Source organism: Podarcis gaigeae (assembly GCF_964106915.1).
Source record: "Podarcis gaigeae genome assembly, chromosome: 1".
Taxonomy (NCBI): domain Eukaryota; kingdom Metazoa; phylum Chordata; class Lepidosauria; order Squamata; family Lacertidae; genus Podarcis; species Podarcis gaigeae.
Window position 1 is genome coordinate 113,986,476 of NC_139678.1, and position 22,101 is coordinate 114,008,576.

General features: G+C 40.9%; 1 protein-coding gene across 6 annotated transcripts in view; it reads left to right on the top strand.

Annotated features, from left to right (window-relative positions):
• Window positions 1–22,101, top strand: part of CCDC141 (coiled-coil domain containing 141) — a 114,372-nt gene that overhangs the window by 70,769 nt on the left and 21,502 nt on the right. For 3 of the 6 annotated variants that reach the window (XM_083703711.1, XM_083703710.1, XM_083703714.1), the window contains 12 exons: window positions 2,178–2,354; window positions 3,072–3,251; window positions 5,438–5,563; window positions 6,971–7,159; window positions 7,425–7,604; window positions 8,715–8,864; window positions 15,642–15,782; window positions 16,415–16,609; window positions 17,456–17,639; window positions 18,331–18,443; window positions 19,935–20,057; window positions 21,365–21,442. In XM_083703711.1, the coding sequence (XP_083559837.1) occupies window positions 2,178–2,354; window positions 3,072–3,251; window positions 5,438–5,563; window positions 6,971–7,159; window positions 7,425–7,604; window positions 8,715–8,864; window positions 15,642–15,782; window positions 16,415–16,609; window positions 17,456–17,639; window positions 18,331–18,443; window positions 19,935–20,057; window positions 21,365–21,442 (1,836 nt within the window). The remainder of the gene's footprint in view (window positions 1–2,177; window positions 2,355–3,071; window positions 3,252–5,437; window positions 5,564–6,970; window positions 7,160–7,424; window positions 7,605–8,714; window positions 8,865–15,641; window positions 15,783–16,414; window positions 16,610–17,455; window positions 17,640–18,330; window positions 18,444–19,934; window positions 20,058–21,364; window positions 21,443–22,101) is intronic. The other 3 variants (XM_083703712.1, XM_083703713.1, XM_083703715.1) reach the window with 1 other exon arrangement.

The window sequence follows — 22,101 nt, forward strand, 5'->3', positions numbered from 1 at the left end:
GCATGCCATTGGTGAAGGGGGCTGGGGTCAGTGGAAGCCAGCAGTGGGTGGGGCCACAGCCCAAAGTAGATGCTTTTCTTTCTCTCATTCTCACTTTCTGCCATCCTCCCTCCTTGTTACCCACATAAAATTAGACAGAGGGACACAGGTTGCTCACACTTGTGTAGGTGGTACGGACCAATGTTGTTTAGAACGTAATGCAATAAACTACGAGCTCCCCAAGTACCTATGAGATGGTTATCTGAGTATTGTAGGTGGCATAGTAACCAACTTCTAGGGGCCAAGGGGTCTTCAGCACCCCCAATAAAATATGCCCCAGTTGATGGGCATTGCCATTCAAATGGTGTGTGTGCACCACGTCATGTGATCGGTTATGCGGGGCAGGGCTTGTCTGCCCCCCCCCCCCAATATTTTACAGTCGTACCTCAGAAGTACCTCAGAAGCCTTGCGAGTTGAATGTTTTGGTTCCTGAATGCCGCAAACCTGGAAGTGAGTGTTCCAGTTTGAGAACGTTCTTTGGAACCCAAATGTCTGGCACGGGTTCCATGGCTTCCGATTAGCTGCAGGAGCTTCCTGCAGCCAATCAGAAGCCGCACCTTGGTTTCCAAACATTTTGGAAGTCAAACGGACTTCTGGAACGGATTCCATTCGATTTTCGAGGTACGACTATATTCAAGTGGGCATCCCTGGTAGGGGGAATTAATTAATGCAGTGGTTTTGTTCTAAGACTATATTTGGTCAGAGTCTAAGATTTGACAAAAGTCTCTTGAAGGACAAGAATGACTGGCAGATGTTACTTTAGTACTCAGCGAATGCCTCTGTCTAGGAACTGGCTGTTAGAATATGGTTTCTTGATTCAGAGATCTGTGGAACTATTTGAATGTGAAAGCTATGAGAAGGTGATTCCCTGATTTGAGAGGAGAGTATATGTGACTGAGTGTGAAAACTACCAAAATAAACTACACTTTGAGAGCATGAGAGAAACAGGAAAACAGAATGATACAGAGGGTACTTTCAAACAGTCTCTGTTTTCAAGGTGGGATTCAATCGCATTCTGGCAAATTCAGGTTTCACAATTGAGAGGTCTTGGACAACAAGCCCACTTTCTTAAAAGATCAAACTTTTTGCAATAAGATGAATGATGGGGGAATACACTGGAGAAAGCCATCATGTAACCTCCCTGCCAAAAATAATAATAATTAGGATGAATGATAAATAAGTAGGTCATCTGGAAACACCCAGAGACAGAGAGCTGAACCCTGAAAGCACGGTGGGACATGGCAGGTACACCTCTCTAGAAATCTGATTGCAGTTAGGAGGTCTGCTGCCTCACTAGGCCACTAGCAGTGTAAAAGCCTCCACTGACAATGACACCCCACTTAGTGTGTAAGTAAATCAGATATTACAAAAACACTTGGCATTGCTAGTGACGAGGCCTCCACCAAAGGGAGCCATACCCTAGTAAATGCTGCCCCTGAGACTTCTGACAGCGCAGAGAATTGGAGAGTACACAGTAAGCTCATTTAAAGGATCATCAGCCCTCGCAGGAAATAATTATATAGTGGCTGTTTAAAAAGGATCTACCCATGATGCACTTGGGCAAAGTCCCTTTAAATGGAATAAAATTATCTCAGAAGAGACTATGAAGTGCCCAGAGTTTTACAAAGATAAATCCACACCTGTTCCCAGTTTTCTGAAGTCTGGAGTAGTGAAACTGGGGAAAAAATTGGCATGGCATCCCTTTCTATTTTAACTAACTAAGGATGAAATTAATTTGAAAATGTACAGCAGATAGTGAGTTCTTGAACAATTGCTTTGCAGTGGTACCTCGGGTTAAGTACTTAATTTGTTCTGGAGGTCCGTTCTTAACCTGAAACTGTTCTTAACCTGAAGCACCACTTTAGCTAATGGGGCCTCCTGCTGCCACTGCGCCGCCAGAGCACGATTTCTGTTTTCATCCTGAAGCAAAGCTCTTAACCCAAGGTACTATTTCTGGGTTAGTGGAGTCTGTAACCTGAAGCGTCTGTAACCTGAAGCGTATGTAACAGGAGGTACCACTGTATTTACTTTCCGTTGACTTCAGCGAAGGGATTCAGGGATTATACAGGCCAGAGTTAATCACAGAGAAACTCCAACATAAATGTACAGGTTACCTACACTCATTTCTACCCCTTTAGGTCGGAGGTGATGCTCAGAAGCTGAAGGAATTCTATATAACGGAGGCCGTGCAAGAAGATAGTGAAGCTAAAAATGAGGCTTTGCTACAGTCAGCTGACGACCAGTGGCAGATGGTTTTAAAGAAGATTCTTTCCACTCAAGACATGGGACATGACTTTCTAAATTTAGTAAACATGGTGAGTCTCTCAGCGATGCTTTATTCGCTGACTTCAGCATTGACCGCCATTAAAAATCTTGGCACCATTTCCCCCAAAATATTTCCAAACATATACATGTTGGAAATATCTGGGAAGGATCAGGGAAACATGGAACCATTTCTCAAAAGACAGCTCAGAGGTAGAGCATGTGTGCTGTGGATAAAATGTCCTAGGTTCAATCCCAGGTATCTCCAGATACAGCTGGCAATCACTGTAGATTATATTGGGCTAGATGGACTAATAGAGAAAAGCAAGGAAGCCATCTGAGTATCACAAGTAAGGGGGCCAACATCAATGAACAGTGGACTAACCTTACAATTGAGAAATCACATACACAAGTAAGAATTCAAGGAAGGGAAGCTTAGAAGAGAGATTGTTTGCTTATTTATCCAACATCGAAGAGAAGTATGGCAAAAAGGGAAAATAAGCTAGTTAGGTTAGGGATAAGGCTGGCATCATAGACTGCATGGGCTTTGTTTCCATGTGCAATAAAATATTATGGAAGAGAAAGGGTTCAGATTTCTCTTCCTTTTCTATACCACAAAGTGGGAGTTCTTGGTATCTTAAAAATGGAGGCTGAAGGAAATTTTGGCTTTTTCTTGGCTCTTACTATTATGGGGATTTGGAAGTATCAAAAATTAGATTCCACCCCCCTCAGAAAAAAAAAATGAAGTTTCTTAATTCTTCATTCAACAGATAAACGAGAATCTAATACTCAATGTGGGAAGTGTTGTGCAAGTAACTGAACATACTATTGATATTCTGAACAAAGAGAAGGAAGAATTGACACAGCTGTGGGCAACGTGGAAACTTAATATGAATCAAGTGAAATCCATCAAGCAGCAGTGTGGGAAATTTAATGAACAATTTAAAACAGTAAGTGAAGAATATGTGATTGTTCCTGACTTTCTGCTTGTGGTTTTTATGGTGTCTTACAGTCTACCAGATACCATATTTTCGCTCTATAAGACGCACCAGACCATAAGACGCACCTAGTTTTTGGAGGAGGAAAACAAGAAAAAAAATATTCTGAATCTCAGAAGCCAGAACAGCAAGAGGGATCGCTGTGCAGCAAAAGCAGTGATCTCTCTTGCTGTTCTGGCTTCTGGGATAGCTGCACAGCCTGCATTCGCTCCATAAGACGCACACACATTTCCCCTTACTTTTTAGGATGGAAAAAAATGAGTCTTATAGAGCAAAAAATACGGTATTTTGATTTTGTCTAAGTTGATCAGAGAAACACTTAACAGGCCCCAAATCAAAATCAATACTTGTCGCAAGTAAGAAATATCCTGAATGAGCAAAGCATATTCAGGAGGATAATAAACCACAGTAGTTGAACTTTTAAAACAATCCCTCTTTATTCCTAATGGCAGTACATTTTTTATTATATTAGGTATTTAAAAATGTATAGGCTGCTTAATCAGAAAACTCTCTAAGAGTTGCTCATAACAAAAACAGCAAGATAATTTTCAATAAACTTCACATAAAATTAGCATATCTTATTTTTTGATTTAAAAATGTGCGCACATGTGTCTAGAATTGCTGAAATAAATAAGGTTTCTAAATGTGTTTAGAACAATATGAAGGTTGCCTGCCAAAGCAAATAAATAAAATAGACAAGGCGTTCCAAAGCATAGGTGCCACCACACCAAAATAATGACTTCTTACAGATTTGGAAATGGGATCCTTTTAATGAGGGTCCTGGTTGTCGCGGGCCCCTAAGCCACTCCCACTGGGAGAGTTGTTGCCAGGCGTGACTCAAGCCTTAACCGTTGGGCCCTGGGATCCCGCCAAGCTGTTTCGGCCAATCGGGGCAGTTGCCGCGATTCCTGGGGCCTATAAAAGTGGCAGCGTGGCGTAACTGGGGGAACTTGCATCGTGCTGCCGAACACCCTCCCTCCCTCCCTAATTTTAGGTACTGCTAATTTGGCCTTGCTTTGGATTGGGTTGCCTGCTTTGGAGCAGGGGCTGGGTAGGAATTTTTCCATTTGGCAGATTGGATGTAGCAACTTGGTTTTCGCCTACCCCCTTAGCAATCGTCACAACTTTGTAAGATTTGGTGGTTTGGTATTGGCTTATTGAAGTGTGTGGGAGGGGAGGCCAGTGTGGTGTAGTGGTTGAGAGCTGTAGACTCGTAATCTGGGGAACCGGGTTCGCGTCTCCGCTCCTCCACATGCAGCTGCTGGGTGACCTTGGGTTAGTCACACTTCTCTGAAGTCTCTCAGCCCCACTCACCTCACAGAGTGTTTGTTGTGGGGGAGGAAGGGAAAGGAGAATGTTAGCCGCTTTGAGACTCTTCGGGTAGTGATAAAGCGGGATATCAAATCCAAAATCATCATCTTCTTCTTCTCCATGAATAAGGGTATTCCGGTAAAGGAATCTGGGGGTCCTGGATCTCGTCCGAAGTCCCCTTGAGGGGCTAGGGCCATGCCAGGACCACAGGAACCCCAGGGTGAGCTTCATTGGTCTTCATTGATGTTGCTCCCTCATTTGGTGTTTACCCTTTCAGACAGAGAGAGGAGTCAGTTATAGTCTGTTGCCAATGCCTAAGCCAACACTGCTCACTTTGCTGCAATCAATAAAGTTGTGGCCTAAATTTTGCCCAATAACTTAAACTAAAATTACATGTCAGTGTGAAGTTATTTTCAGGGGGGCCTCGGGACGCAACTGAACATTTTATGGCACTTTGCAAGTCTGGGTTCCTCAAATAGAAGTAGTTGAATGGGCACCCTTCATCAAGAGACCACAGGGCAGTTTACAGCATAAAACATAAAACACAAAATACGTAATATGTTTCCAAACATATATATATGAAAAACAGTTGGGCAGGAGCAGCGAAACATGGAACAATTTTATTTAAAAACAGCTCAGTGGTAAAGCACTTGCTGTGCACACAATATTGCATTTATATGAGAGTGTCCTTTTAAGATGTGTAGGTTTTCATTCACTGTTCCAGTACTGTATACTATAGAGATTTATTTTGCATTTTTGCAAAAACATACTGATCCTTCTCTTACTTCAGCAGCATGTATTACCATATCTGTATTTATTTATTGTAGACTACCCAAAGCTTAAGCATTCTTCAAGAGGCGCTCAGGTCTACGACAGCACTTGATCTTGGGAGTAACCTCTCAGTACTTATAGAACTGCAAAATAAATTTAACCATATGAAGCCACGGTTTCAGGTGAGAAGAGAAATTAAGCACATCACACCCTATGTGAAACAAATCATTTCTAAGCGCTTGCTCCTACAAGTACCTAAAGCAAACTTTTCACTCCATGTTAAATTAGGCAGAAGTGCTGTGCTTAATAATTTTGTGACAGAGAGAACGTCACATTTTTGGTATTGTGGATGGGTGCACATGTATACGTTTATGAAACTGTTTTGCACGAAGTTGAAAAATGTGTCAGTTTATTTTATTTTATTTTATTATTATTATTATTATTATTATTATTATTATTATTATTATTGAAATAATTATCTGGAAGCTGTTTATAAAGTTTGTATTGAACATAGCATTTTGTGTGGAAAGGAAGTGGGGGGAAATTAGCTTAAGTGGCAGAAATGTCATGAAACCACTCCCCAGTTATATTTTGCATGCTTCAAAGAACAAAAAAAAAACAAAAAAAACCCACACAAAACCAAACAGAAATAAAAGTCTGAGACTAAATTTTTCAGGAGGGATTTAAACCTGTGCAGGCATCTTCCAGCTTCTGGTTTTCCCCTTCTGCCTAAGCCCTGAGACAGGTGCCAGACAATCCACCTCATTCTGCCACAATCTGCTTTATATAGAGAATAGATGAGAAGTTAGGGATGCTTGAGATATTTTCCTGAGAATTCTGATCTGAAATGTCTTGCTTCACACACCCTGGACTAATGTGCAGATCAGAAGTTAGTTGCCCACTTGGGTTTCACATCTCAGCTAAAACAAAATTGTATAAAACCATGGAGAGAAAATTCATTTAGAAAATACATATTCAAATCTGGATGTCGATGCAAATTTTCATGCAGATTGGTGTTTTGTTTTGCTTTTTAAATCAAAGATTAATGCTGACACATGGCATGACAGTTTTATGAATGAGCACATACAAAAGTGGCCTGGAGGAGAAATGGACTAATTTGTCCATTGCTACTGAGAGGACAAATTTAATTTTGAATTAAAAGTCCTCCTTTTGAATGTGCGCATCTTTCAGACCAATGGGATACAACAAGTAAGCAAGCAGACAACTCCCAGTTTAACATGAATGCAAAAGGTGGGGCAGAATTTAGGCATATCTTAATCCAGGCACAGGCAAACTCGGCACTCCGAATGTTTTGGGACTGCAGTTCCCATCATCCCTGACCACTGGTCCTGTTGGCTAGGGATGATGGGAGTTGTAGTCCCAAAACATCTGGAGGGCCGAGTTTGCCTCTCTATGCCTGTTAGGGCTTAGCTTTGGAAATAGGGGGGCGGGGATTCACAGGCTAGGTGTGAACTCCACATTCAGAAAAGGAGGAAGAAGAAATGGCTTGAAGTCAACAGTGATTTGCTTGGATTAAATGTGTGTTTCCCTTTTAAGTTTCAATAATCTTCTTGCATCTGATTTGTTAGCAACTCAATGCTGAGGTGGAATACACATTAAAGTTATCAGAGCAGCTGAGCTTGAAAGGCGTGCCTGACATGGAAAAATCTGAGAAAGTAAGTGAGCTTATTCATCTCCATAAGGAGATAAAGGAAAAGATGGCAGAATATGATGACATTTTCAACAAGACTATCAAATTCCATCATGTCAAAGAGGAAGTGAGTATAGTCACCTCTAACCTGGCAAGAATTTATTTAACCTCAGAAGTTCTCTTGCATGTGTATTCTGTGTCCCATAAATGAACACATTAAACAAAGCACCCATGACTATATAATAACCATACTAAAGCATACACCAGCTCCTAACTCTGGATTCAGATCCAAATTTGTGTATGTCTTGAGCTTAGACATAATGGAATATGACTGTAAAGTGGAGGGACAGAAGAATGGTTGTTAACGAAACATAATACGTTAATCTCCTCAGCTTGAAGGCCTCATAAAATCAGGAGGACTGAAGATCCCTGAAGCGAAAGATGTGCCCAGCGACACCCCACATGCTAAGATTCACTTGAATAATGCTCAGGAGAAGCATGCATATATCAGGCACCTGTACAAATTGGCACTCACTCTTGGAATGGATATAATTTCAGCAGTGCAACATCCTGTAAGTCAACAGAACGGCCCTAGTAGTGGAAGAAAGCAGGGATAATAACGGGGCATGGTGCTTCCTTTTCTCCATTACTTCTGGGTCGGGCTGTTTACAACAGATTTAGAAGGATACCAGAGATTGAACCTGACAATTGCCTATTTTCCCATATTGTATAATATGACAATTTCTATGACTGAGCTAGGCTATTTACAAGTTAACCCAAAGGCAACATCCAAATCCCTTCAGGCTGAGAGATTAAATGCCAGGATCGCTCAGCAAGCATCACATAATTGTATATTCCTCTATTACTTCCTCAGCATTCAAGAAAGGCTAATGTAGAACTAGACTCAGGCATTTAAACCAAATAAGCATGTTTCTATTGTACCTCAATGTACAGTTTGATAGAGGGCCTAATATAAAGAGTACACGATGGTAACAACACAATAAAAATAACAAAATGATAGATTATAATTTCTTTCAAAGACCCAGTGCTCAGTTGCTCCTCTGCATTCAGTATTAGCAACGAGGCATGTTTTCTTTGTCCAGAGGGATTCTCTGTCTGTATCTTCCATGACATAGCCACATGATTCACTCCTATCCCTCAAAGCGGTGCCACACAAAAAAAGAAGATACTGTAGCAGGTTCAGAATACAAAAATCAGACAGTTAACTAGAACAATCTGGTGGGAATATATTTCCCCAAGTTTATGCCAATGTCAAGCTTCACGCCTTTTTTAGGCAGATGCAGAAGTGAACCCCATATTTTCAAATCTTGCCAGAAATATGGCACATCAACCTCTTGGAAGAACATAATCTTACTGTAAAATAGGTTAATTTTAAATTGAAGGGTTTTTTAAAATAAAAGACAATAACAAAACTGAAGTAATGTAGCTTTTAATGTTTGATGTATTACAGTATTTTAATATTTTAATATTTTTTTGGAAGCCGCCCAGAGTGGCTGGGGAAGCCCAGCCAGATGGGCAGCGGGGTATAAATAAATTATTATTATTATTATTATTATTATTATTATTATTATTATTATTATTATTGTAACAAATAGTGTTGCAGGTCAGTTTGCAGCCCCTGATGCCAACTTTTTCAGCCTGATTTCTGCATCTCATTCTAGAATTCCTTTAATGTTTCTGTAAAGAACCTGCAGCAGCAGCTCATGACCCTTCAGTCTGACAGCGTGAACTGGTATTCCAAAGCTGAAAAGTATGAGGAAGATTTGTCGCACATCCTCCACTTCTGCACCACAAAAGACGAGATACGTGAGGTCTGGTGAAAAAAGCATATTAAATGGTCAAAAGCTGTCGTGTCCTTTCACTTCTTTCTGTTTAGTAGTCTTCAGTAGAGCTATCCTTTCACCTTTATTTGGTTAAGTTTATGAGGGGGTGTGTGATTCACAAACCCATTTTTGAGATGCCACTTGTTTTCTTGAAGATAGGTTGGAAATGGTCTCAGCTCTCTGCAGTTTTACAGCCAGACTGCACGTTATTGTGGTATATATAGTGAGGGCAGAGTTGATTTTTTAAAAATGCCTCTTGTCCCATGTAAAAAGTTATCTGCATGTAGTCAATGAAGCTGTCATCATGTTTCTAATTTAGCGTGCCTGATACTTCCTTTCTAATATGCTAATTTACTATACAGAGATTAGTTTCTACATGTGAAAAGAAAAAAAAATACATGTGTGTCATCTACAGTCTGAAAAGATGTGTTTTGTTCTTTGGCTTTTATGTGGTTTAGTTAAGTGGAATAGGCTTACAGAGATATTTGAACTGAACTTCGAGCACAAACAGCATTTTGGTACAGCAGAAATGTAGCCTTCTAGTACACAGTCTGAAGCACAGATGTCAAGTGAAGCATGTTAAATGGACTTTTAGCTCTTCCAAACATTATGATGCACTAGTGTCCAGCATTGCTGAGGAATTCTAAGAAACCAAAGAATTTGAAATCAGTGGTTAAAATCAATGCAGTACTGAAATGTTCAATCCACCATCTTGATTCAAAATGGCATCCAGTTGGAGCCAAATAATACAGATGAACATCAGCTCCTTGATCTCAGGGACAATCATGCAAAATTTGATTATGATATCCTAAGAGGTGTCCAAATGCAAACAAACAACTCCCACAGATAGATACATAGTAGATAAATTAATAGTTGTTGTCATCCAAATAGCTATTTGTCCAGAGGCTTGAACATCATCAGAAGGACTTTTGTTCTTGGAACAGTTGATGCCCCTCTCTAATGCCATATCATGGATTGCTCATTTCAAAGTTTCCTTCATTTCAAAATCAGTTTGCTACGAAGAACGGAGGGCAATAGTTCAAGAAAAACAAGCAGAAAGTCCCTTTAGATATGAGAAACCTCTGCAGTTCTCTAAACATAATTAGGTGCGTCAGTATGTCAATAAGGTACCATCATTTTTCTTACGCTTTCAGATTATTAGAAGCTTCATCCTCTCTGTGTCATGCAGTGGAAAGTTGAACATCTTATACCCTAATTATGAGGACATATGCATATGTCTGTGTCTAAGTGCGCTTCTCTCCACCCCCTGTCCCCTCAACTGGTACTATTCTCAGCTTGTCTACATAAAACATCTAGTGATCACATTTCACTTTTCCCAATCAGCTTGTCTGCACTCGGCTAGTTTCCAGTCCTTAGCAGGAGAATCAAACTCACCATCTCTTTCACCTTCCTGTTAATTCCACCTCCCTTGGTGAATCTGATTCCTCTGGGCCAGCTGGTTGAGCTCAACAGAAGCGTGAAAATGACCATTGTATGAAGTTGTGAATTTCACCTCAGTGGTGCCAAGGTTTCGTTTCATTCTTCTGTTAGGGATTTTCTGTATCTTCAAGCACAGAAACAGTCTCCAACCAGCACCTTCCTTACTTTGCTCTCAGTATACAGCAGCCTAGAAGTACTTATCGTAGCCATCCTTGCCTTTCATAGTTTAGTCCTGCGACAAAGAGGAAAAGCCACTAAACCTGTCGTGAAACTGGTACAGGGCGAAACATATTTATGGACTGCTGTTTTAAATCCAGAGGGCTATGCAATTAAAAAGAAATTGTCATCTGGGAGAGAATTTGGGTAGTGTTTTCCTTAATGCATAACCAGCAATCAAAAATGATGGCAGTATTTTGCCACACAGGACAGGAATGTTATGCTCAGTGGTGGAGCTTCATATTCTGGCACCGGGGGATGGAGAGCAGGTGGGGCGGGACTGGCGCATGTCGTGGGGGTGTAGCAAATTGCCTGCGGGGGCGTGGCGCCCAGCGCAGGCAGGGGGGCAGCCGCGATGACACCCCACCAGGATTGCGCTGCCAGAGACGGTGCATTCCCCTCACTCCTCTTCCTCCGCCAGTGGTTATGCTACTCTTGTGCAAACTTTAAAAGGGTTAGAGTGCCCAAGTGTTCTTCATAAATCACTTAAAAGTCGTATGGCATGTTCTTAAACTAGTTTAATCCCATTAATGACGGTCCCCTAAGTGGTTGGTGGTTTGCCATCTGCTAGCTATAACCTGCAAGAATTCACGTATAAAATAAAGCAGTGCAAGATGCCCTTTTTACACTGTAACTATTTTTTGTCTATATTGCTTTAGGAGCACTAATCCAACAGGATTTTATAATTAAAGTAGTGAGTTTATTATGAAGCATATTGTAGCTATTGTTCAGTCAGCTTGAATGCCTTTGACAGTTACAAATTCAGTGAATAATTAAATTAGTTGTCACCGTTGCAGTTTATCTCTATTTGCCTCCAGTAGTAAAACATGCATCAAACAATAAATTGAACATTGCCTACCAGGTAGAAACAAACAAATGTTATACTACTGGTAGCTGGGGGAAAGCTGGTTATACTTAACAAGCACATACCTGTTCATGGGGACTTGTAGGTCCTCCTCCTAAAGGTTAGGAGGCCTCCTGGAGCAGGAGCAGCCTAGCTGCACAATTCTGTCCCTCCCTTGAGCAGAAAGTCTTCCTGATCATGCATGGCGGGGTAGGCTGGGCTTGGATATTGCCCATTCTTTGTACATCTCCAATTGACTGCACTAGATTTCATAAATGCTTTATTGCCCAAGATACGTTCATGTTTATTGCTCAAAATATTTGTGTTCTTTTGGATGTGCACATTAGTTCCAAGGTGGAGCTTGGTTTAGAGCGAGGTGTCCTTACCGTTCCTCTTTAAAGGACCATGTGTTCCACAGTGGTAATCTTCCACCACCAGCAACACCTTATTTCACAGGAACAAACAACCCTGCAGTAAAAACCGAGGGTGTCAGTGTCAGTGGTGGTGGGGATGCACATGGGGTACAAGGTCTGCATATGCAACCGGACTTCTCCTCTCTCCCCTGTGTGCTCTCTAAACCTTTTCTGAGTTCCCCCCCAACCTTCCAGAGAAGATTTGGTGCGGGCAAGGGGAGACGAGGAACATCCCATTGCATGAGCAGACCTTGTTCCACCCACACAACAACTTAGCCGAACCCTGCCACAAGTTGAAAACTGTTTCTTTTGTCTTCATCTATAGTAGAAGTCTTGTTCTAAATTGCATACTGCCTTTGTTTAAGATAAACATCCCCCATTAATCAGTTAGGGAGATAACGCCAAATTAAATGGTTGGTCCCTGAAAGCCTTTTTCCTAGACGAGTGGTAAAAAAGTGAGTTGCTCTGTTTTGTTTGTGAACCATGACAACCAGATCATTAAAACAGTGTCCTGTTCTCTATTATTTGTTTTCTCCTTCTTGTGTGATAAATCACAGCAGTTGTCATCACATATCCCCTCCATCATTCCTTACCTAAGACAAAGCAGCTATATTTCAGGACATCTGCACAAATTTTGTCTATAAGGCACTAGAAAAGCTTCTTAGAGGGCAAAGTTGATTAAAATCAATTCTACTTTTCAATAAATAGAGGAGTGAGTGGCTAACTCAAATGACCCTTTGCCCCATATCATGTTAAAATTTATTGGAGAGCCAATGACTGTCCTTACAAGCAATCAAGTGCATAAATACATTTCTGTTGCCGTCGTGGCTTCAGCAAATTTTATTATTACAATTTGCTGAAAGCATGGCAGCTACAGTGGTGTAATGATATTGCTCATTAAATGCTTAGAAGGCTACCCAAAGTTTGCTTACTATTGGAATCAGAGGAGAGTTTACTTTTTTCAGGTGACTATGTACTGGAGTGTTAGATGCATGCAGAGGTTTCTATTTTGCCTTATTTTTAAGTAGGGCCACATCACGTCTACCAGCTTCACCTGCCCCACCTTGTCAGTGCACTTGTTCGGCTATTTGATGTTTACACAGGTCAGTCAAAGGCAACCAAAATATAACAGGTGTGTTGGAGAAGAGAACGGAAACAAAATGGGTATGTTAGGAGGAGACCATGCTGACCAATACTTAGCAGTTTTGCTCTCCTACCACAAAATAATTCCACTCTTGAAGCAGAACTATCCATTCCTTTGACTGGGACATGTGCTGAGTTGGAGCTGAAGACATGACAGAGGGCAATGTAAGGGACTAAATCTGAGCTGATTTCCCATTAAGTCTAAAAGAGAAAAGTGGCAGCAGCTGCAGATCTTTTGGCATACAAGCAGTTTCTTCTGAAACAAGATCTCATTTCATGCATCTTTGCCAAAAAGAGAGAGGGAGAGATTAATTAATTAATTAATGAACGCTGGTGAATTGACATGTATTGTTAAAGAGAATTCTCTTGTTGACGTATGTCTCAGTCAAAGGATTCCTTTCATTGCCTACACTGTACAAATTTCACTTTTTGGGGAAAAGACAACTTCGACAAACTGAAAATCAGTTTTTTGGTGAAGCTGAGGCCCCAAACACGACAGCTGTGACTGAATCAGTTTGTGATAAATTGATATTGATAATTAGGACCTCCAACTGAGAATGAAATATTGAAAAGGAGGTGTTATTTATAACTGGAAGTAAAGACAGCACTCAAAGATGTCTCGCACATACACTCAAGTTAAAAGTGCATTTATTCTGGGCTGGTGTGAGTGTGGATCATGAGGAGGAGTGTGGTACTTATTTAGCTCTCTTTCCTGCCCTATATAAGGGTTAGGCATATATTAACATAAACTTTATCTTTGAAACAACTCTGCGGTAAGCCACGATGAGAAACAATCACTCCAGTTCCTTGAAGTCCAGGGAGAAACCTGCTTAGAGAGACATTGCTGCAGCTCCATCTGGCATCTTGGACTTGGCATTATTTGCCTAGTAAGCTTCAAGTCTAAGCCAGGATTTGAACATTGGACCCCCACATCAAAGCCCAGTACCATATCCCAGGGAATACACCAAGAGATCATTTTCACTAAGGGTATGCAGAGGCAAACACAGCTTAGAATAGACAATAATACCTTGGAATTATTTTTGACAGCAATGGAATGTTATGGAGGACTGGGATGGAAGGCCGTGTTTTCCCATCTACTTCCCACAATACCCTGCTGTCTAAACTCAAGATTGTATTATAACTTTAAAGCACATTCAGAGCTCATCTTTTCCTTCAAAGGATTCCGGGCACCCTAGTTTACCATTCACAGAGTTACAGTTCCCAGCAACCCTCAACAAACTACAATGCGCAGAATTGTTCAAGGGGAGAAGTGTGCTTTGAAGGTAGACTGTGCACGGAGACTTAGGTGGAGAGAAGCAGAATGGCAAAGCCCTTTGTTCCTCCCCAACCCTCATTTCAAGACAGCTGCAGTGCGTTCCTTTCCAGTTTGCCTTAAATTAGTGGGTCCCCAGTCATGCCCTCCCCCTCTTTCCCATTCTTTCCATTAGTCACCCTCTGCCCTTTTAAAAAAAATCATGGATAGCTGAAACTTCTTAGGAAAGCTTCCATCTTCCTCCACTTCTCTTTGTGTATTCCAGCAACATACACACTCGCCTCCCTGGAGGCCTATCAGCTTGCGGCCTCTACCAGCTCCTACACTAGGGCGTGGCCTTCTCCTTCCCATCAAAAATAGGACACAAATTTGGTTCAGAAATAATCAAGAAGCCCCAAGATCTCAAGCCAGTGAAAATGAAAATCTATTTGGATATTTGGGATCAATTAAGCACTCTCCACAAGGTGTCCTGCTGCCTATTTTGGCAAGGAGCACATGAAAATACTGGAAAAGCATGAATTTATCGGCTTCCATCCCATGGCATTTAGTTTTGCAGCACAGTGTTAATTTGCTAGAAAAATTCAAAAGGCTGTTCATTCCTTTCCAAAGACACCTTTATGAAAGCTCAAGCAGGTATCAAATTCTATGCCCTAGAGCTTAAATCCCATTAGTTGCTAGATGACGGACATCATCCATCGTGTTGACGGTCAGAAACTAGAGATCACGTGGCAAGGCCAAAATGAAACAAACATATATTTTAAGACCTACAAGCAAGTAAGAATGAGGATGCAGTGGAAAATATATACTGCAGATGTTGCAGAGTCTGCAGTCCTGTTGGAAATGAGCAGAAGAGTTTCAGGGGAACATCAGCTTGGGGCTACTCCCTGCCCTCTTTGAAAATAGCAATGGAGGAGTAGTCTTCTGCATCAAGCGGAAAATAGTACATATTCGTACTATTATAGCATTTTTGTGGAGTTACAAGTTTTGACACTTGTCTTAGTAGTAGTGATGCACACCAGCTATTTCCAAATGGTAGTTTTTAGAAATTTCAGCCTGGGAACTTATTTTCTTTTGGAGTACTGTGTTCCCAGAATAATAAAAACTTGTAGTGCATTTAAATTATGGTTTACATGCTTTCACAGAGAGAGATTATCTCCCTTTTTTTGGGGGGAACCCCATGTTTTCAGGATGTACGTTGAGTGTAATCCTAACCACATAAATATTCCAAAGTACATACTTTTGAATTCAACTGGGGCTTTATTCCTGAGTCCTGGGTAATTGCGGTTCTACCCGAGAGTAAGTTCGATTGCACTCAGTGGGACATACTTTTGAGTAGATAGGACTGCAGTATAAATAACTTTTTTTATTAACTCTGTACGGGTTCTTTGTTTTATATCACTGTTAATAATCACTCATAAATAATGGTTTGTTTCCAGCTCAGAGAATCATTTAAAGACCTCAAAAAGAAATTCAATAACATGAAATTCAACTATAGCAAGAAAACTGAAAAAGCACGAAATCTGAAGACTCTGAGAATTCAGATTCAGCAAGTTGATGCGTATTCTGAAAAAATGCAGGTAACAATTATAGTTGTTGAGTCATGGCCTGCATGATATGTATCTCAAAGATGCACCATGATGACTGACAACATTCAGCAGATAGTTTTCATATCACAGCTGATGAAACAGAACACCAAAGGTCACACATCCTTTTTCTTTTAGCAATTGGCTTAGGGTATTTTGTGTGTGTGTGTGTGTGTGTGTGTGTGTTTCATGTTCAAAACTGACTCAACATTTCACGTCTGTCTTCAAAGCATTATGCAATTATTATATGATATTCCTGTTGAAAGGGTCATAGACATGCTTTTAAATCAACAAAAGCCAAAACCAATAGTGAAAGGAAGCCATGGCTGTTAAAGTGGTATCAAAATTCTTTAAATATATTGTGCAGGTATGGCCTAAAATGCTAGGGAGAAATCTACCACCTAGCTATCAGCCCCACCAAGATAACCAGACGATGTAGAGCAGTAGTGGCCAAGCTGTGCCTTCAGAAAGGTTTTCAGTTCCATGGAAGTTGTAAAAACCTACTAAATGCAGAAATGTGTGTTTGTTTCCTGTGCTTTTCAGTTATCTGTGGTGATTTCAGATTGAGTAAGTTTTTGCTCTATTGAACGTTTCTCTGAATATTCTTACTGTATTCCTTGGAACAGGTACTGAGAAAGAAGACCGATAATCTAAAGAAGAAAATCTTAGATTCCTTAGCAACTCAGCCTAGTGATAAAGCTGAGATACTCTCTGGCTCAATCAACGAATTAGAGAAACAGCTGAGTGAATTTGGCAAGATTATGGAGGATTACAAACAAAATTTGGATCTGATGGAGCGTCTGCAGCAGATGATGGAAGAGGTATAGAAAAACCACAAATGCACTTTACAGATGTGTTAAGGGGCCAGTTCGAGGTATGGGACTAATGTACATTGCCTATGTGCATCTCATCCATCATTTCAGACTTTTTTTAAATGGACCAGAGACTTTGTGGAAAGAACCTGGAGTTAAATGACTATAGTAGTTCTCATTCATCTAATGCCTGTTCACACCCCAGACCTTCAAGACTTGTTTATTGAGTGATTGTTGAGTGATTATGTAAATGGCGGTTGTGTGTTTGATTGTGTTGTGTAGTATTGTGTAGAGTGAAGAGTGAATGTGTATGGAAATGATTTTTGTGACTGTTTTTGTGATAGTTATGAGACTTTCTGCATTATATTGCATTCTGATGTTCCATCTTGATGCATATTGATGTTTTGCATATGATTTGATTTGTGATTCTTATATTTATTGTTGTTTAATTATGTTACTTAAAAGGTAGAATTTTTATCATTAATGGTAATAGTAGTAATAGGTTGTCACCATAGTATTCTTTTGGTGTTGAATGTTGAATTTGCATTGTATTTCTTACATTGATTCTTTTCGTTAGCATATGTGAACCACACATACACCCTATTTAAAGTTATAGGCTATCGATAATATAATGGCTTTTTCTAAATTAAGCAGCAGGGTTCAGTTTTGGGATAGTTTTTTTGCTATGTACTCTTGAATATCGGTAAAGATCACACGAACCCCAAAACAAAAACACAGCAATTAGCATTATGGAAAGGATTAGACATGGTTTGACATCATTGATTGAGCCATCAGTGATTTAACTGGAAAATATGTTTTAATATACTGGGATTTTCTGTTTCATTTCTCTCATAGTGTCTATTTTGGTGTGAAGAAGCAAGTGCTACAGTAGTTAGAGTTGAGAAATACTCATCAGAATGTAAGACGAGGGAGGCAATAGAAACACTTTACAAGCAATTCAACAAGTTTGTTGAGCCGATAGTCCCTCAGCAAGAGGAAAGAATTCAGCAAATTACAAACCTCGCTAAAGACTTATATGGTAAGAACCTATTATTTTGAAACTTCTATGTACATTTTGGGGGAAGAAGGGAGATGAGCTTACCGCATTTTTCTGTGTATAAGATGACCCCTATTTTTTTAACCCAAAATTAAGTTGTTTAGCTCTTGGGGGGAGTGGGGGAGGTCCTTCCGCCAATCGCTCAGTCCGCCTGCCCACCACTGCCGATCACTTGCCACAGCCACTGTCGATCGCGCACCTTGCCACAGCCAATTGTCTGCCCACTCGCCATCACGAACAGCCCATCCGCCCACTTGCCGCAGTTGCCAATCGCCTGCCCAATTGCCACAGCCACAGCCAATCGCCATCAGGCCTTGCCGCAGCCACCAATCACCTGCCCAATCACCACTGCCAATCTCCTGCTTGCTGCTGCCATCAATCGCACGTCCCCCTCTGCATTCACTATCCCGACTCCCCCCAAATATCCTCTGGAAGAGAGAGGGGGGGATTCTTCTGTCTGGCAAACAGAAATGCTCACACTGAAGGAATGATTAGAAGAATGTGATGCTGAATTCCTCCCGTGATAAGAAATTATGCACTTTGTTACATAGAGATGTCGGTCTATAGTGTAAAAATATATATATTAAAAATCTGAACCTAAAGCTAGATACATTTTTACTACAACGGGCTAATATAAATGTTGTGCTCCTGCTCAATTTTTTGTAAACTACAGGTATTGAAGATGGAAAGAAATACATCGAGAAAATAGGAGTGAAACACAAAGAAGTTCTTGATTCTATCAGTGAACTGTGTAGCTCCTTAACAGAACTTGAAGACAAGCTTGGGGTAATTAGTTTTCCATATTGAAACCTATATTTGATTTGTGTACTGCACACCAATTCTATATGCCCCTGTGCTTAGAACAAATATGGATTGCTTCAGTTGACATATTCAGGGTCGGAGGGGAATTTTGCCCTCAGGCTGATTTGTGACTGTCTGAGGTTTCTTGCCTTCCTCCTAGCAACCATCACAGCTTTGATGGCTACGGCATTGGGTATGACCCTTAGTCTCTGTTGGAGGTGAAAATTCAGGCCTCTTCCATCTACCTCCATGGCAGCAGGATATCTCAGGGGAGGTGCTTCTGGCCAAACACCCAAGTGGGGACTGAGGGCCTTAAGCACTTCCCAGCATGGCAAACTAGTCAGATTGTATCTGGTGCATGTTATAGGTCATCCTTTAACAAGTTTGACCCCCCCCAATTGTCCAGCAGGCAGGCTGGATAAAACAGGAGATGTCCAGTGCCATGCCCAGCTCACTCACATCTGTAACCCATAAAGTTGTGACCTACTTTGAACCCAAGGTGCTTGTCCATTTCCTTTCTTTAACTGTAGTAGCCTGGGCATTCAAATTCAATAGGCTCTTTATTTTAAAGCATTTATATGCTGCTTTTCTAAATAAATAAAATTGTTCCAGGCACCACCCATAAATTAAAATGTTCCAGACACCAACAAGAACAGAATAAAATGGCGTCCCCAAAAGAGCAATTCAGACAACAAATTGTGTAATCATAATTCACAAAAACAGTAGAAGATCTCTACAGCTGAATTTTGTCTATTTACAGGAGTCCCTGCAATATGTATGTCCCATCCAACACTGTGATCATTAGGGTAGCTACCATGTGACTCATAACCTATTACGATGGCAAAAATTAGATTAATATGCCTCCAAAGGTCAACACAGTTGATCTACTCAGAAGAGTCCTGCTTTACTTAGCCTCATAAATGTCAGTAAAATTAAAATAAAATTTATGAGGCCTGTTTTTAACTCTTTTCCCTCTAAGCCTTGAAAGGGGGGGGCGGTTATTGGGTTGTTGTTTTTATTTTGATTATATATTTTGTGGCTTTATATTTTGCTTTTGTTCTTTGAACTGCCCTGAGACCTCCGGGTATAGAGTGGTATATAAATTCAATAAATCATCATCATCCTTTTAAAAAAGCATGTGAAAATAGTCCATTTTTAGATGATCACTTCCACCAGTCCCAAGCCTGTGGATAATGGGAGTTGTAGTTCAGAAACATCTGGAGGGTTGGAGGTTCCCCACACCTACTTTATTTTTTTATCTCAATTTTGTGTTTCAGATTCTGCTGTGTCTTTATTCATTTATGTCCGTTCACTTGTAGTTTTGGTTTTCATTGTATTATATTTTATTTTATTGTGTTAAAAGCTACTGGCATAATTAAAGCTAAAAAGAATAACTATATAGGATATGTTTGACAAAGTCAGTCACTATTTTTATTGCCTTGCTCAGCTGCCATAGCTCCTTTTTCCATTTGACAGGAAGACTCACTAAAGGGGAAAGCACAAAATTCTGGTAATTTTGAGGATGAGCAAGAAGCAGAACAGAAACAGATGACAAGCAAGGAAAATCTAAAAGAAAAGACAGATGAACTAAAACAACAGGTTTGCAAACCTTTTTAACCATCTTACTTCTGGGTAAATTAATCTCAGGTCAATGAAAACTGGTTTTAGGGGAGCAATTCACACAGGCACAAAATATTGCCTTACTGTGATCTTGCGGGGGCTGCCATTAGCTGCCCAGCAGGGTAAGCTGGGAGCTGGAGGGTTCACTTCACACAGCTGGGGAGGGGGGGATGCAAGACCTCCCTTTCCAGCTGGCATGCTAAACTGCCCAATTGGGTGAGTGTTGTGGGGTTAGGGGCCTGGGGACAACCGGGACCACCTTCCCCCATAAGAGGGTGAGGCACGGCCTCTTGCCCACATGGAGCTCCTTGACCCACAGGGAGTTCAGACCATCCAGGCTGTACAGTTTGAGGACATAGTTATAGAATTGTTGGCAGGTAACAAAACGTCCAGCATCTTAAAAAGCAGAGAGAAAGGTCTGTATAGTTAAAGCTATGGTTTTCCCAGTAGTGATGTATGGAAGTGAGAGCTGGACCATAAAGAAAGCTGATTGCCGAAGAATTGATCCTTTTGAATTATGGTGCTGGAGGAGACTCTTGAGAGTCCCATGGACTGCAAGAAGATCAAGCCTATCCATTCTGAAGGAAATCAGCCCTGAGTGCTCACTGGAAGGACAGATCCTGAAGCTGAGACTCCAATACTTTGGCCACCTCATGAGAAGAGAAGACTCCCTGGAAAAGATCCTGATGTTGGGAAAGATGGAGGACAGAAGGAGAAGGGGACGACAGAGGACGAGATGGTTGGACGGTATTGTCAAAGCTACCAGCATGAGTTTGACCAAACTGCGGGAGGCAGTGGAAGACAGGAGTGCCTGGCGTGCTCTGGTCCATGGGGTCACGAAGAGTCGGACACGACTAAACGACTAAACAACAACAACAAAATGTAATGACTTTGGTAGATAAGCCATTGAGTGGCATCCTTTAACATCAGGGTAGCCTGTTAAAAGGATCTGGGAAGGAATAGTACCATAGCACCCCTTCCATGATGCGGCATTCGCATGAACGGCACACTTGATCCATTTCCGACCCAATTGTGAGTTCAACCAGTAGGCGGGCTGGTTAAGGCGGATACTTAGCCAGTGCATTTGCCAAACTGGTTTACCTCTGCCTAATGCAACTGGGACACGCAAACACTCATCCAGAATTTGTGGGATTCAGCTGAAGGAATAATCCCTTGTCTTGGAAATATATCTTTAGGGAAACAATTTATTACATTTTGAGCCATTTAGCTTTCTTAGTGACCATGTTCAATGCACTCATTTTATTTGCTTACTGGCTTACTTATAGATGGAGTCGAGCACATTAGCTGAAAGCCCAGTTGCAACTAGGACTGTGAACACTGTTGCCTCTGCCAACACTAGAAAGGTAATCAGTTTTGTTCTAAAATGTTTGTAAACCAAGATTATTCAAAGCAAAACCATGACTTGCATTCAGAAAACAAAAATAAGAAAAAAATTCCCTACCTACCTATATAGATTACTTTTGTTGCAGTATTTCCTTGTGTTCCTTTTCTTTAGTGACTGGACTCATCTTATGTCTGATGCTTACATAATTAGCTCCTTGGCACAAATGTCCTCTAAAAGTGCCTAGTGCTAGCCCAATGAAACTCTCAATTCAGTTTCCAACATGTTGTTGAAAAAATACAATTGTCTCATCTAAGCCACCTGCATTTATTCTTCAAGAGTCTTTTAAACAGCACAGCATGATTTATTATTAATGAGGGTAGCATACTATAGTCCGGATCACTGATTTGTAACATATTTTTGTCATACCGGCTAATGAATTTGAAATTTTGCCTGAAATCGTGTGTGTACGCAAGTCCATTATTAGTAGAAAAGTATTTGACAGGTGCTTTGCAACCCTATTGTTATAATGATTAAGGACTTACAGACAAGCACCCTTCTTTCTTGGTTCAATTGTGAGTATTCACTCACTAAATAAAGCTGAGGTCAGAGGTGGCACCTTGGGGTGAAGATTGGGGTGCCTCACAGCTCATGGAAGCCTTGCCCAGCGCCACACACAGC